General features: G+C 49.2%; 1 protein-coding gene across 8 annotated transcripts in view; it reads left to right on the plus strand.

The window, feature by feature from the left end:
* dlec1 (DLEC1 cilia and flagella associated protein) overlaps window positions 1–15,229 on the plus strand; it is a 149,781-nt gene that overhangs the window by 57,900 nt on the left and 76,652 nt on the right. For all 8 annotated transcript variants that reach the window (XM_078429930.1, XM_078429947.1, XM_078429957.1 and 5 more), the window contains 6 exons: window positions 1,757–1,919; window positions 3,586–3,778; window positions 6,911–6,996; window positions 8,846–9,020; window positions 12,990–13,083; window positions 14,884–15,014. In XM_078429930.1, coding sequence (XP_078286056.1) covers window positions 1,757–1,919; window positions 3,586–3,778; window positions 6,911–6,996; window positions 8,846–9,020; window positions 12,990–13,083; window positions 14,884–15,014 — 842 coding nt within the window. The remainder of the gene's footprint in view (window positions 1–1,756; window positions 1,920–3,585; window positions 3,779–6,910; window positions 6,997–8,845; window positions 9,021–12,989; window positions 13,084–14,883; window positions 15,015–15,229) is intronic.

Consider the following 15,229-nt stretch of genomic DNA (forward strand, 5'->3'; position numbering starts at 1 on the left):
GAGAGCTCCCCCTCCCCTCTCCCCACTCACCATCAACAACACCACAGTCACATCTGTGGAGTCATTTAAGTTCCTTGGAACCCATCATCTCCAGGGACCTTAAATGGGGGGCCACCATCGACTCCACAGTCAAAGAGGCCCAACAGAGGATGTACTTCCTGCGGCAACTGAGGAAACACAATCTGCCACAGGCAATGATGGTCCAATTCTATACTGCTATCATTGAGTCCGTCCTCACCTTATCCATCATGGTCTGGTTTGGCTCAGCCACCAAGCACGACATCCGGAGGCTGCAACGGATCGTTCGATCAGCTGAGAAGGTTGTTGGCTGCAACCTTCCCCCCATTGACGAACTGTACACTGCAAGGGCCAGGAAGCGAGTGGGCAAGATCATCTCTGACCCCTCTCACCCTGGCCACAAACTCTTTGAAGCACTTCCCACTTATCCACTTTGGTAGCAAAAACAAGGAGGCAGATTGTTATCTCAATGGTGTCAGATTAGGAAAAAGGGAAGTGCAATGAGACCTGGGTGTCCTTGTACACCAGTCACTGAAAGTAAACATGCAGGACAGCAGGCAGTGAAGAAAGCTAATGGCATGTTGGCCTTCATAACGAGAGGATTTCAGTATAGGAGTAACGAGGCCCTTCTGCAGTTGTATAGGGCCCTGATACGACCACATCTGGAGTATCGGGTGCAGTTTTGGTCTCCTAATTTGAGGAAGGACATCCTTGCTATAGGTTCACGAGGCTAATCCCCGAGATGGCGGGACTGTCATATGAGGAAAGATTGGAAAGACTAGGCTTGTATTCACTGGAGTTTAGAAGGATGAGAGGGGATCTTATAGAAACATATAAAATTATAAAAGTACTGGACAAGCTAGATGCAGGAAAAAAATTCCCAATGTTGGGGGAGACCAGAACCAGGGGCCACAGTCTAAGAATAAATGGGAGGCCATTTAAAACTGAGATGAGAAAAAAACTTTTTCACCCAGAGAGTTGTGAATTTGTGGAATTCTCTGCCACAGAAGGCAGTGGAGGCCAATTCACTGGATGAATTTAAAAGAGAGTTAGATAGAGCTCTAGGGGCTAGTGGAATCAAGGGATATGGGGAGAAGGCAGGCACGGGTTACTGATTGTAGATGATCAGCCATGATCACAATGAATGGCGGTGCTGGCTCGAAGGGCCAAATGGCCTCCTCCTGCACCTATTTTCTATGTTTCTATTATGGACAACCCGTACATACGGGCTAGCATGTGGGAGATGGGCGGAATGGTTGGGGGTGGATTTATGGACAACCAATCCATAAGGCCTGGATGGAGTGGATGTGGAGAGGATGTTTCCACCAGTGGGAGAGACGAGGACCAGTGGCAATAACCTCAGAATAAAAGGACGTACCTTTAGGAAGGAGACGAGGAGGATTTTTTTCAGTCAAAGAGTGAAAATCATTGCCATGGATGGCAGTGGAGGCCAAGTCAATGAATATTTTTAAGGTGGAGATTGACATGTTCTTGATTTTGTACGGGTGTCAGGGGTTATGGGGAGAAGGCAGGAGAATGGGGTTGTGAGGGAATTATGGATTAGCCACGATTGAATGGGGGAATGGACTTGAAGAGCCGAATGGCCTAATTCTGCTCCCTGAACATATGAGCTTATGATTTGCGGGCTGGTGGCGGGGCTGAGGGCATCTTCTGCCGGGTGGGTGGGTGGGTGGCATTTCTAGCTGTCTTCACTGCTTCATTTCCTTTGCCACCACAGGGTCTGGCCAGCAGGTTGCTTTGCATTTCGTGTCGGTCAGCGGTGGAGAGAGTGCGGCCGACCTAGGCGAGTGCAGGGACGTGACAGCAGAGCACTTTGTCCGCTTTGAGTCAACAAACCCCCACGTGTACTCCCAAAAGGTGCTCACCCTCCGCAACGCTACGTGAGTAAAACGGTTCTCCTCAATACCACGTGGGCAGTTAACGCCCACTGCTCCGTGTACCTCTGGGGACTTTGTGGCTGAGGCGACAAGGGAGGAATTGAGGCACAAGAGGCTGTAGATGCTGGGGACAATAGAACACAAAATATACTAGTGGGTCAGGTATAGGGTTGCCAACTGTCCCGTATTAGCCGGTACATCCCGTATATTGGGCTAAATTGGTTGTTCCCGTACGGGACCGCCCTTGTCCCGTATTAGGCCCGGGGGGCGCTGTAGGCCCGGACAGCATAGGCCCTGATGCTGTAAGTCCGGACAGTGTAGGCCTGGACACTGTATGCCTGGACACTGTAGGCCCAGACAATGTAGGTCCGGACACTGTGGGCCCGGGGGCGCTGTAGGCCCGGACACTGTAGGCCCGGACACTGTAGGACCGGACACTAGGCCCGGACAGTGTAGGCCCAGACGTTGTAGGCCCGGACAGTGTAGGTCCGGACATTGTAGGCCCGGAGGACCGGGCGCCACCTAACAGAGGTTGCATAGCAACCCGCCTCCAGGCCCGCCAATGGTGGAGCGGGAGCACGTGGCCGCTGGCTGGGTGAGGTCACGTGGGGCGCGGGGCGGTGACGTCACCTTTTGTCCCTTATTTGGGAGAGAGATAGTTGGCACCCCCTAGATGACTATGTCTCCGTGAATAGCCTCCTGTACTGTAAAAAACGGCCCACTGATCTACTCGAACCTTAGAGAGAAGCTTGACAATATTGGCGCCTGAAAACAGATATCGTTTGAATGGATAGGAGTACTTTGAAGTTTGCTTATCTTGCTCGGTATGGGTGGGTTTCCAAAGATCATTGCCCCAGGATTGGTTAATAATCGGGTGATCTGGTATTACTAAATCATCTGACAGCAATAATAGGAGTTCTTGAGAAACAAGGAAGAGCAGTTGCTGGAATCTTGAGCAAAACATAAATGGTGGCGGGGTAGTAGAGTAGCTGACTTACAGTGCCAGAGACCCGGGTTCCATCCTGACTACGGGCGCTGTCAGTATGGAGTTTGTACGTTCTCCCCATGACCTGCGTGGGTTTTCTCCGGGAGCTCCGGTTTTCTCCCACACTCCAAAGAAGTACAGGTTTGTAGGTTAATTGGATTGGTAAAATTGTAAATTGTCCCCAGTGTGTGTAGGATAATGCTGGTGTACGGAGATCGCTGGTCGGTGTGGACTCAGTGGGCCGAATGATCTGTCTCCGACATGTATCTCTGACACTAAAAGTAAAAACGAAATAAAGTTTCGTTTAGAGGTACAGCGCGGAAACAGGCCCTTTCGGCCCACCGGGTCCGCGCCGACCAGCGATCCCCGCACATTAACACTATCCTACACACACCAGGGACAATTTATACATTTACCAAGCCAATTAACCTACAAACCTCCACGTCTTTGGAGTGTGGGAGGAAACCGAAGATCTCGGAGAAAACCCACGTAGGTCACGGGGAGAACGTACAAACTCCGTACAGACAGCACCCGTAGTCGGGATGGAACCCGGGTCTCCGGCATTGCATTCGCTGTAAGGCAGCAACTCTACCGCTGTGCCACCGTGACCGCCCTTTTTGTAAACTAGTTGTGCCTGCTTACATGAAGAGTTTGTAGACACAATAACTTATCCTTTACTTGCAGGCACATAGATCTTCCCTTTTGTTGGCAAGCACTTAAGCCTAATCTGGTGTGCGCTATTCCTGGAGAGTCCATTGAACGCACGAACCTGGACTTCGATCAAGACTTGAAAACGGCGTTCCACGTCTGCCCAGAGGACGGTGTGATGGAACCGCACCAGGATCAGGAGTTCATTCTCACTTATTTCCCGCAAGAGGTGAGAAGCGTTTGCATTTAATTCCAACATTTCCAAAAATTCGCCATGTGGACATTTCCGATAGTGGTAACTGCCTTAGAACACTGAACATGGTAAAAAAAACAGACACAAAGAGCTGGAATAACTCAGCAGGTCAGGTAGCATTCCTAAAGTACATAGATAGAGGTGACGTTTCACAGAGTCATAGTCATACATAGATGCAGTGTGGAAATAGACAATAGACAATAGGCGCAGGAGTAGGCCATTCGGCCCTTCGAGCCAGCACCGCCATTCGATGTGATCATGGCTGATCATTCTCAATCAGTACCCCGTTCCTGCCATCTCCCCATACCCCCTGACTCCGCTATCCTTAAGAGCTCTATCTAGCTCTCTCTTGAATGCATTCAGAGAATTGGCTTCTACTGCCTTCTGAGGCAGAGAATTCCACAGATTCACAACTCTCTGACTGAAAAAGTTTTTCCTCATCTCCGTTCTAAATGGCCTACCCTTACTATGGCCCCTGGTTCTGGACTCCCCCAACATTGGGAACATGTTTCCTGCCTCTAACGTGTCCAACCCCTTAATAATCTTATACGTTTCGATAAGATCCCCTCTTCTCATCATTCTAAATTCCAGTGTATACAAGCCTAGCCGCTCCAGTCTTTCAACATAAGACAGTCCCGCCATTCCGGGAATTAACCTAGTAAACCTAAGCTGCACGCCCTCAATAGCAAACAGGCCCTTTGGCCCAACTCGCCCACACCGGCCAACAATGTCCCAGCTACCCTCGTCCCACTTGCCTGCGCTTGGTCCATAACCCTCCAAACCTGTCCGATCCATGTGCCTGTCCAGCTGTTTCTTGAACGATGGGATAGTCCCAGCCGCAACTACCTCGGGCCGGGTCGGGACCCTTCTTCAGTCTGATTGCAGAAGGGGATGGGGGTGGGGGGAAGAAAGCTAGAAGACGGGCAGGACAAAGTGTGACAGGTGAACACAGCCCCTTCATCCCACAAAGCCCCCTCACCTGTTGCTCATACCTGCCAAGCTTTGTCCTGCCCCCCTCCCCCTCTCTCCCAGCTTTCGTCCCACCCTCCACAATCAGTCTGAGGAAGTGTCCTGAATTGAAATGTCACTTGTCCATTTTCTCCAGGGATACTGCCTGACCTGCTGAGTTACTCCAGCATGTTGTGTTTTTTTTTTAAACCAGCATCCACAGTTCCTTGTTTCTAAATAGAAAACTACAGCACAGGAACAGGTCCTCCGACCCAACTCGGTCTGTGCCAAACATGATGCCAAGATGAATGAATCTCCTCTGTCTGTACATGACCCATATCCCTCCAAACCCTTCATATCCATGTGCCTGTCCAAAAGCCTATTAAACACCACTCCAGTACATTCCAGGCATCCATTTGACTGCCTGGCCAACATAGAACATTTTCTCTTGAGTTTCGCAGGCCTGACAGAAGTATATAACGTCATGAGAGGCAGAAATAGGGTAGACAGTCAGAACCTTTTTCCCAGGGTAGTAATGTCAAGGATTAGAGGGTGGAACGGTGCGGTCACGGTGGTGCAGCGGTAGAGTTGCTGCCTCACAGCGCCGGAGACCCGGGTTCCATCCCGACTACGGGCGCTGTCTGTACGGAGTTTGTACGTTCTCCCCGTGACCTGCGTGGGTTTCCTCCGAGATCTTCGGTTTCCTCCCACACTACAAAGACTTGCAGGTTTGTAGGTTAATTGGCCGGGCAAATGTAAAAATTGTCCCTAGTGGATAGTGTTAATGTGCGGGGATCGCTGGTCGGCGCAGACCCGGTGGGCCGAAGGGCCTGTTTCCGCGCTGTATCTCAAAACAAAGAACTTTAAGGCAAGAGGGAGAAAGTTTAAAAGGAGATGTTCGGGGCAAAGGTTTTTAACACAGAGAGGTGTGTGGGCCTGTGAGGGGTGGTGGTGGAGGCAGCTACATTAGTGGCATTTTGAGGCTTTTGAATAAACACATGGATATGCAGGGAATGGAGAGATATGCATCATGTGCAGGCAGAAGAGATTAGTTCGACGTGACATCAGGTTTGGCACAGGTATTATGGGCCTAAGGGCCTGTTCCTGTGTTGTACTGCCTTATGCACAGTCCAAGAACAGGCCCTTCAGCCCATCATGTCTGTGCCGACCATGAGTCCAATATATGTTACACACCTGCCTGCAGGCAATCTATATCCCTCCATTCCCTGCTTGTTTATGTGTCAGTCCAAATGCTTCTTAAATGTTGAAATGCACCTGCTTCCACTACCTCCCCTGGCAGCGCATTCTAGGCACCCACCATCCTCCCTGTAGATAAATCTTGCCTCAAAATTTGCGGCATTAAAGCGGTGGAGTTACTGCCTTGCAGCGCCAGAGACACTGACTATGGTTAGGGTTGCCAACTTCCTCACTCCCAAATAAGGGACAAAAGGTGACGTCACCGCCCCACGTGACCTCGCCCAGCCAGCGGCCACCTGCTCCCGCTCCACCAATGGCGGCCGCCGGGGCTGGGAGGCGGGTTGCTACGCAACCACCGTTAGGTGGCGCCCGGGCCTCTGGGCCTACACTGACCGGACCTACAGTATCCGGGCCTACACTGTCCGGACCTACACTGTCCAGGCCTACAGTATCCGGGCCTACAGCGCCCTCCGGCCCTAATACGGGACAAACCAATTTACCCCAAAATACGGGACAGTTGGCAACCCTAACTATGGTTCAATCTTGACTATGGGTGTTGGCCTGTAAGGAGTTTGTACGTTCTCCCTGTGACCTGGGTGGGTTTTCTCCGGAATCTCTGGTTTCCTGCCACACTCCAAAGACGTACAGGATTGTAGGCAAATTGTAAATTGCCCCTCGTGTGTGTGTGTGTGTGTACGATAGTGTGTGTGCACGGAATCGCTGCTCGACACGGACTCGTGGCCGAGGGGCCTGGTTCAGCAATGTATCTCGAAACTAAACCAATCGAAACTAAATCTCCTTTGAACCTTTCCTCTCTCAAGTTAAAGCTATGCCCTCTAGTTTTGAGAAGAGCTTCGAAAGCAGCCAGATTGAACTGTCCCAAGGCGTGGTTTTGAAAGAAACCTCCTTAGTTTAGGTATTTTATTCAACCTTTATGTTGACTGATATAATTTCCTTTCACAGCTGAAGGAATACCACAGTGTGCTTTACCTCATCCTGCGCAATATTCCTGAACCTTCAAATGCCAACGAATGCAACGGTGGCAGTAGGTAAGTTATTCCCAAGGTACCATCCCAGCACACCTGTTGTTCCCACCATACTCATTCCTTATCTGTGCACTGTGGACAGTTGTTTCTATTCATGTTTAGTCTCTTCATTGACTGGATAGCATGTAAACAAAAGCTTGTCACGTGTGACAATAATAACAGACAACAGACAATAGACAATAGGTGCAGGAGGAGGCCACTCGGCCCTGCGAGCCAGCACCGCCATTCAATGTGATCATGGCTGATCATCCACAATCAGTACCCCGTTCCTGCCTTCTCCCCATATCCCCTGACTCCGCTATCTTTAAGAGCTCTATCTAACTCTCTCTTGAACGTGTCCAGAGAATTGGCCTCCTCTGCCTTCTGTGGCAGAGAATTCCACAGATTCACAACTCTCTGGGTGAAAAGGTTTTTCCTCATCTCTGATCGAAATGGCCGACCCCCTTATTCTTAAACTGTGGCCCCTGGGTCTGGACGTCCACCAACATTGGGAACATGTTTCCTGTCTCTAGCGTGTCCAACCCCTTAATAATCTTATATGTTTCAATAAGATCCCCACTCATCCTTCTAAACTCCAGTGTATACAACCCGGTCGCTCCATTCTTTCAACATATGACAGTCCTGCCATAATATTGATTAATAATAAACTAAACACTGGAAACAGACTGCCTGGCGAGATAAGTCGCCACCTATTGCAGGTACTTTCCACCGATCAGCCAAAACATTATGACCTGATGAGTCAAAACATTATGACCACCTGCCTAATATGCTGTTGGTCCTCCGTGTGCAGCCCCATACGCAGCAGGGTGCGATGCACTGTGTATTGTGACACATTCCTCCCGTGACCACCATTAACATTTTCTGTGACTTGTGCCACAGTCGACCTTCTGTCGGTTCGGACCAGACGGGATAGCCTTCGTTGCCCTCGCGCATCGATGAGCCTTGGGCGCCCAACACCCTGTCTGTCGCCGGTTTGTGGTTTGACCCTCCTCGGACCACTGTCGGTAGGTACTCACCACTGCTGACCGGGAGCACCCCACAAGCCTTGCCGTTTCAGAGATGATCTGACCCAGTCGTCTGGCCATAACAATTTGGCCCTTGTCAAAGTCGCTCAGGTCTTTACTCCTGCCCATTTCTCCTGCATCAAACACATCAACTTCAAGAACTGACTGTTCACTTGCTGCCTAATATATCCCACCCCTTGACAGGCGCCATTGTAACACGATAATCAATGTTATTCACTTCGCATGTCAGTGGTCGTAATGTTTTGGCTGATATATAGCACAGTGTATAGTGTGCAGGTACTATCCTAACTTTCAAAAGACAATTAGACAGATACATGAATAACAAAGGCTTAGAGGGATATGGGTTAAATGGCGGCAAATGCCACTAGCTTAGACGGGCATCTTGGTTGGCAGGGACAGGTTTGGTATATTTCCATGCTGTATGACTCTATGACTACGTAAAAGTCTCACGGAAAATACCTTTAATCCAAACCTTTAGTTTCGTTTAGTTTAGTTTAGAGATACAACGCAGAAACAGGGCCTTTCGGCCCACTGGGTCCGCGCTGCCCAGCGATCCCCGCACATTAACACTATCCTACACCTACTAGGGACAATTTTCACATTTACCAAGCCAATTAACCTACAAACCTGCACGTCTTTGGAGTGTGGGAGGAAACCGAAGATTTCGGAGAAAACCCACGCAGGTCACGGGGAGAACGTACAAACTCCATACAGACAGCGCCCGTAGTCGGGATGGAACCCGGGTCTCCAGCGCTGCATTCACTGTGAGGCAGCAACTCTACCGCTGTGCCACCGTGACCGCTCACAAATTTCTTTTCAAATTTCAGGAAAAATAGCATGGAGAGATCCATAAAAGCAGTTGCAGCATCTGTGGGTAACATCATAGCGCTGGAGATGGAGGTGAAAGGGTCCACTGAACCGTTTCAGGTGCTGCTGAAACCTTACGCCTTTCTCATCCCGGGCGACAACTACATGAACACCACTTTGAAAAGGTATTTTCAGGTATGGAACTGAATTTAATCCATTGACAATGCCAATCCAAGTGCTAGAGCTAATATCCCGTGGGATGTAACTAGGGTTGCCAACTTTCTCATTCCCAAATAAGGGACAAAAGGTGACGCCCCACGTGACCTCACCCAGCCAGTGGCCACGTGCTCCCTCTCCACCAATGGCGGCCGCCCGGGCCGGGAAGCGGGTTGCTACGCAACCTTCGTTAGGCGGAGACCTACACTGTTCGGACCTGCAGCGGTGCCCGGGCCTACACTGTCCGGCCTATAGTGTCTGGGCCTACAATGTCCTGGCCTAAGCGCCACCCGGGCATACAGCGCCCCCGGGCCTAATACGGGACAAGGGTGGTCTCGTACGGGACAAACTAATTTAGCCCAATATACGGGATGTCCCAGCTAATATGGGACAGCTGGCAACCCTAGATGTAACTGAAGAATAATTGAACAAAACTTGCATCAAACCTTAGCAAAACCACGTTTTGAAGACGTGTGGATTTGTAAGTTAATAGGCCTCCACAAATTGCCCTTGGTGTGTAGGGAGCAGATGTGAAAGTGCGATAATGTAAAACTAGTGTGAACGGGTGATCAATGGGGTCAGTGTGGACTCGGCGGGCCAAAGGGCCTGTTTCCATTTAGTATTTTTCAGTCAAATGTCCAAAGATTCTTGAAAGTAACACATGTAGAAAGGTGGTGAAGGTAGAATATAAGAATTAGGAGGCTACTTTGCAAATTTACAAAACACTGATAGGACCGCACTTGTGTGCAGTTCTGGTCACCACTAGAGAAGGATGTGATCGCTTCTGGACTAGAGTGCAGATAGACATGCGCTGCCTCGCACCTGTTTAGCACCAACGTATGTTTGTGGAGAACCTGGTGCTGAAATGACTTGGATGAAGGGATTAAATGTAACGTTAGCAAATTTGCAGATGATACAAAGCTGGGTGGCAGTGTGAACTGTGAGGAGGATGCTATGAGGATGCAGGGTGACTTGGACAGGTTGTGTGAGTGGGCGGATGCACGGCAGATGCAGTTTAATGTGGATAAGTGTGAGGTTATCCACTTTGGTGGTAAGAACAGGAAGGCAGATTATTATCTGAATGGTGTCAAGTTAGGAAAAGGGGACGTACAACGAGATCTGGGTGTCCTAGTGCACCAGTCACTGAAAGGAAGCATGCAGGTACAGCAGGCAGTGAAGAAAGCCAATGGAATGTTCGCCTTCAGAACAAGAGGAGTTGAGTATAGGAGCAAAGAGGTCCTTCTGCAGTTGTACAGGGCCCTAGTGAGACCGCACCTGGAGTACTGTGTGCAGTTTTTGTCTCCAAATTTGAGGAAGGACATTCTTACTATAGAGGGTGTGCAGCGTAGGTTTACGAGGTTAATTCCCGGGATGGCGGGACTATCGTATGTTGAAAGAATGGAGCGACTGGGCTTGTATACACTGGAATTTAGAAGGATGAGAGGGGATCTTATTGAAACATATAGGATTATTAAGGGATTGGACACGCTAGAGGCAGGAAACATGTTCCCAATGTTGGTGGAGTGCAGAACCAAGGGCCACAGTTTAAGAATAAAGGGTAGGCCATTTAGAACGGAGATGAGGAAAAACCTTTTCACTCAGAGAGTTGTGAATCTGTGGAATTCTCTGCCTCAGAAGGCATTGGAGGCCAATTCTCTGGATGCTTTCATGAGAGAATTAGATAGAGCTCTTAAGGATAGCGGAGTCAGGGGGTATGGGGAGAAGGCAGGAACGGGGTACTGATTGTGGATGATCAGCCACGAACACAGTGAATGGCGGTGCTGGCTCAAAGGGCAGAATGGCCTCCTCCTGCACCTATTGTCTATTGAAATATTTGTAGATGACCTGATTCTGTCTCAGGGTTTAGTAAGAGGCGAAGCAGCAATAGACTTTCAAAGATCTATTGAACGTCATCCCTCGAGCCAAACTTTTGTAAGGCAGCACGGTGACTCAGCGGTAGAGTTGCTGCCTTACAGCGCCAGAGACCCGGGTTCCATCCCGACTACGGGCGCTGTCTGTACAGAGTTTGTACATTCTCCCCGTGACCTGCGTGGGTTTTTTCCGGGAGCTTCGGTTTCCTCCCACACTCCAAAGACGTACAGGTTTGTAGGTTAATTGAATTGATAAAATTGGAAATTGTCCCTAGTGTGTGCAGGATAGTGTTCGTGTGCAGGGATTGCTGGTCGGCGCGGTCTCGGAGGGCCGATGGGGCTCTTTCAGCTCTGTATCTCTAAAAGGAAAAAAAGGGGTAACAAAAACAAGAGGGCATAAGTGTCAGTTGGGATAAAGGAGTTTTAAAGGGGATTCGAGGGGAAGCTTATTACAGAGAGAGTGTTTGATATCTGGAACTCACTGCCAGAAGAGGTGATGGAGTCAGACACAATCGCAATGTGTAAGAGACATTTAGATGGCCAAGGCATAGAATGATACAGACCTAATGTGGGCACAAGGAATTAGTAGATGGGCAATGAAGTAGGCATGGACATGGAGGCCTGAAAGGCCCATTTGGAGTCATACAGCATGGAAACAGGCCCACACAGACCAACATGTCCCATCTACACTCGTCCCACCTTCCTGCATTTGGCTCATCTATATACTAAAACTCTCATTTGTTTGTTTCTGAACTACAGCCAAAAATGGTACATGATAGCGTGACAATTCTAGGCCCACCTTACTCACTGTTGTCCCTTTGGTGCTAATGGATGGTTTCATTGAATTCCGTGTTATATTTTTATTCCCATTTTTAAGTTTAAATCTATCTCCTAGGGAAGGGGGGGTGGTAGGGAAGGAGGGGGTGGAGGGAGGGAGGGGGGTTATAAGGGGGGTTGAGGGGGAAGGAATGGGGGAGGGAAGGGGGAGGGGGGAAGGGGGGGGACAGGGGAGGGGGAGGGGGGAGGAGAGGGTGCTGCACCAATGCAGGTTTAGGCCCAACGGGTCCACCTGGTCTAGTATCCCTCTAAACCTGCCCTATTCATGTACCTGTCTAACTGTTTCTTAAACATTGCGATAGTCCCAGCCTCAACTACCGTCTCTGGCAACTCGTTCCGTACACCAACCACCCTTCATGTGCTAAAGTTACCCCTCGAATCCCTATTCAAACTTCCCCCCTGCAATGTAAACCTATGTCCTCTGGTCCTCGATTCCCCTACTCTGGCCAAGAGACTCCGTGCATCTACCCGATCTATATCTCTATGACCTCCAGATTTCTGGATTGTACAACACTATGACTGAGTCTGGAGCACAGGATGTGGACAATTAAAGTCAACCACCCCATATTTTTAACCAGATAGTAGGTAAAAGCCTTGAATGAATGAATGAATGAATGAATGAATGAATGAATGAATGAATGAATGAATGAATGAATGGAGGAATGAATGAATGAATGGATGAATGAATGGAGGAATGAATGAATGAATGAATGAATGAATGGAGGAATGAATGAATGAATGAATGAATGGAGGAATGAATGAATGAATGAATGAAGGAATGAATGAATGAACGATACGTTATAGAATAATACCTTGTTACAACCTAGCATACAACCTAGCTAGGACAGATGCTCCCCGGCTTACGACGCTTCGACTTGTGATAGTTCGACTTTGCGATGGTGCAAACGGCAGCGACCCAGCCACGAGATCGCGCGTATTACAACACACTTTCGCTTACAATACTTTTGGTTTCCGTTGGGTTTCTCTGAACTGAACCCCATCAGAAGCTGAGGAGCGCCGGTACACGTGTTTGTGCCGACAAAGTTACAAAAGTACCGACCAGTCACATCTACTGCCTGCCTCCTCCCCAACCCCCCGCGCCCTCCCCCCGCCCAGTTCGTTCTCGGTGCCCCTCCACTGTGTTCCCCTTTGTCCCTTTGACAAGTACCAATTGTGTCAGTATGAAACTCATAAAGCTCAGAAACGCATTCAGCTACCCTGTGTGCTGTGTTATTCCCAGATTTGGAACAACAGCAGTTCGTCCATCTATTTCGAGTGGGAGAGCCTGCATGATTCTCACATCTTGGAGGTGCTACCTCCTTGCGGCACAATAGGTAATGTCATATCTCACCTTACCTATGTCAAAGACGAACCGTGCAAATGGGCGGTCACGGTGGCGCAGCGGTGGAGTCGCTGCCTTACAGCAAATGCAGCGCCGGAGACCCGGGTTCCATCCCGATTACGGGCGCTGTCTGTACGGAGTTTGTACGTTCTCCCCGTGACCTGCGTGGGTTTTCTCCGAGATCTTCAATTTCCTCCCACACTCCAAAGACGTACAGGTTTGTAGGTTAATTGGCTTGGTAAATGTAAAAATCGTCCCTAGTGGGTGTAGGATAGTGTTAATGTGCGGGGATCGCTGGTCGGCGCGGACCCGGTGGGCTGAAGGGCCTGTTTCCGCGCTGTATCTCTAAACTAAACTAAAATGTTTGCCCAAACATTGGGAGAAATGTGGTTCTTGTTTTCGAATATGATTATGCATTCTTAAAAGATGAAAAAAGGGGGTAGTCTAAAAAGGTAGGCTGATCCAGGAGATTAAAATGCACAAGATTGATAGTGACTTGGTCATTTGGATTCTGACCTGGCTTACAGATAGATGACAAAAGTGCAGGGCGACTTCTTTTGACACAGAGGGTGGTGGGTGCCAGGAACACGCTGCTATGGTTGGCGTTGAGGCAGAGAGATGATGGTTGTGTTTAAGAGGCTTTTAGATAGGCACATGGGTAAGCAGGGAATGGAGGGATATGGATTATGCAGACAGAGGTAGTTAAGATACGGTCTTGTCCTCATGTTCGGCACAGACATTGTGGGCCGAAGGGCCTGTTCTTGTCTCGGAAGGAACTGCAGATGCTGGTTTATACCGAAGGTGGACACAAAGTGCTGGAGTAACTCAGCGGGACATGCAGCATCTCTGGAGAGAAGGAATGGGTGATGTTTCACAAAGTGCTGGAGTAACTCAGCGGGTCAGGCAGCATCTCTGGGTGACATTTCACAAAGTGCTGGAGTAACTCAGCGGGTCAGGCAGCATCTCTGGGTGACATTTCACAAAGTGCTGGAGTAACTCAGCGGGACAGGCAGCATCGCTGGAGAGAAGGAATGGGTGTTGTTTTGGGTCGAGACCCTTCTTCAGAGTCGGGGGGGATAGGGAAATGAGAGACGTAGACGGTGATGTAGAGACATATTGAACAAATGAATGAAAGATATGCAAAAAAGTAACGATGATAACGGAAACAGGCCACTGTTAGCTGTTTGCCAGGTGAGAACGAGAAGCTGGTGCGTCTTGGGTGGGGGAGGGATGAAGAGAGAGGGAATGCAGGGGTTACTTGAAGTTCGAGAAATCATAACTAATACCACTGGGCTGTAAGCTGCCCAAGTGAAATATGAGATGCTGTTCCTCCAATTTGCATTTAGCCTCACTCTGACAATGGAGGAGGCCTAGGACAGAAAGGTCAGTGTGGGAATGGGATGGGGAATTAAAGCGTTTGGCACCAGCTTCTCATTCTCACCTAGCAAACAGCCAACAATGGCCTGCTTCCTTTATCATCGTTACTTTTTTGCCTATCGTTCATTCATTTGTTCTACATCACCGTCTATATCTCTCGTTTCCCTTTCCCCCAACTCTCAGTCTGAAGAAGGGTCTCGACCCGAAACGTCGCCCATTCCTTCTCTCCAGAGATGCTGCCTGACCCACTGAGTTACTCCAGCACTTTGTGTCTGCCTTTGGCCTGTTCTTGTGCTGTGCAGTTCCATGTTCTATGTCTTTGCAAGTTCATTGTTTGTGAATCTTGTCGGTTGTTCATTTGTCTTTAACTGTCTATTGAACTAATTCTGACTGGAGTCTTCTGCATCTTTTGAAGAGGGCGATGATTACTGTGAACTGGAACTGTTGCTTACCGGGGGCAAGCCCGAGAAAATGGCCCAGCGTCTGCAGTGTCACGTCAGGCATCATGTGGAGCCAGTCATCCTTTACGTGGAGGCAACCTTCCTGGTTAGTATTCTGCCAGGTTACAACGTACAAGTATGAGCTTCCCATATTATCTCGCTGGCCAAATCCCCCATCTTTCCCAGGACCATTTGTGAAAGGTTTTGACACCTTACATTATTTATTCTGACCCGGTCAGTCCTTCTCCTCCCTGCGTATGTTGTTTATTGATACAGAAGCTTGAAAGCGCGCACCACCGGACACAGGAACAGCTTCTTCCC

The sequence above is a fragment of the Rhinoraja longicauda genome, chromosome 2 (assembly GCF_053455715.1).
Source record: "Rhinoraja longicauda isolate Sanriku21f chromosome 2, sRhiLon1.1, whole genome shotgun sequence".
NCBI classification, from domain to species: domain Eukaryota; kingdom Metazoa; phylum Chordata; class Chondrichthyes; order Rajiformes; family Arhynchobatidae; genus Rhinoraja; species Rhinoraja longicauda.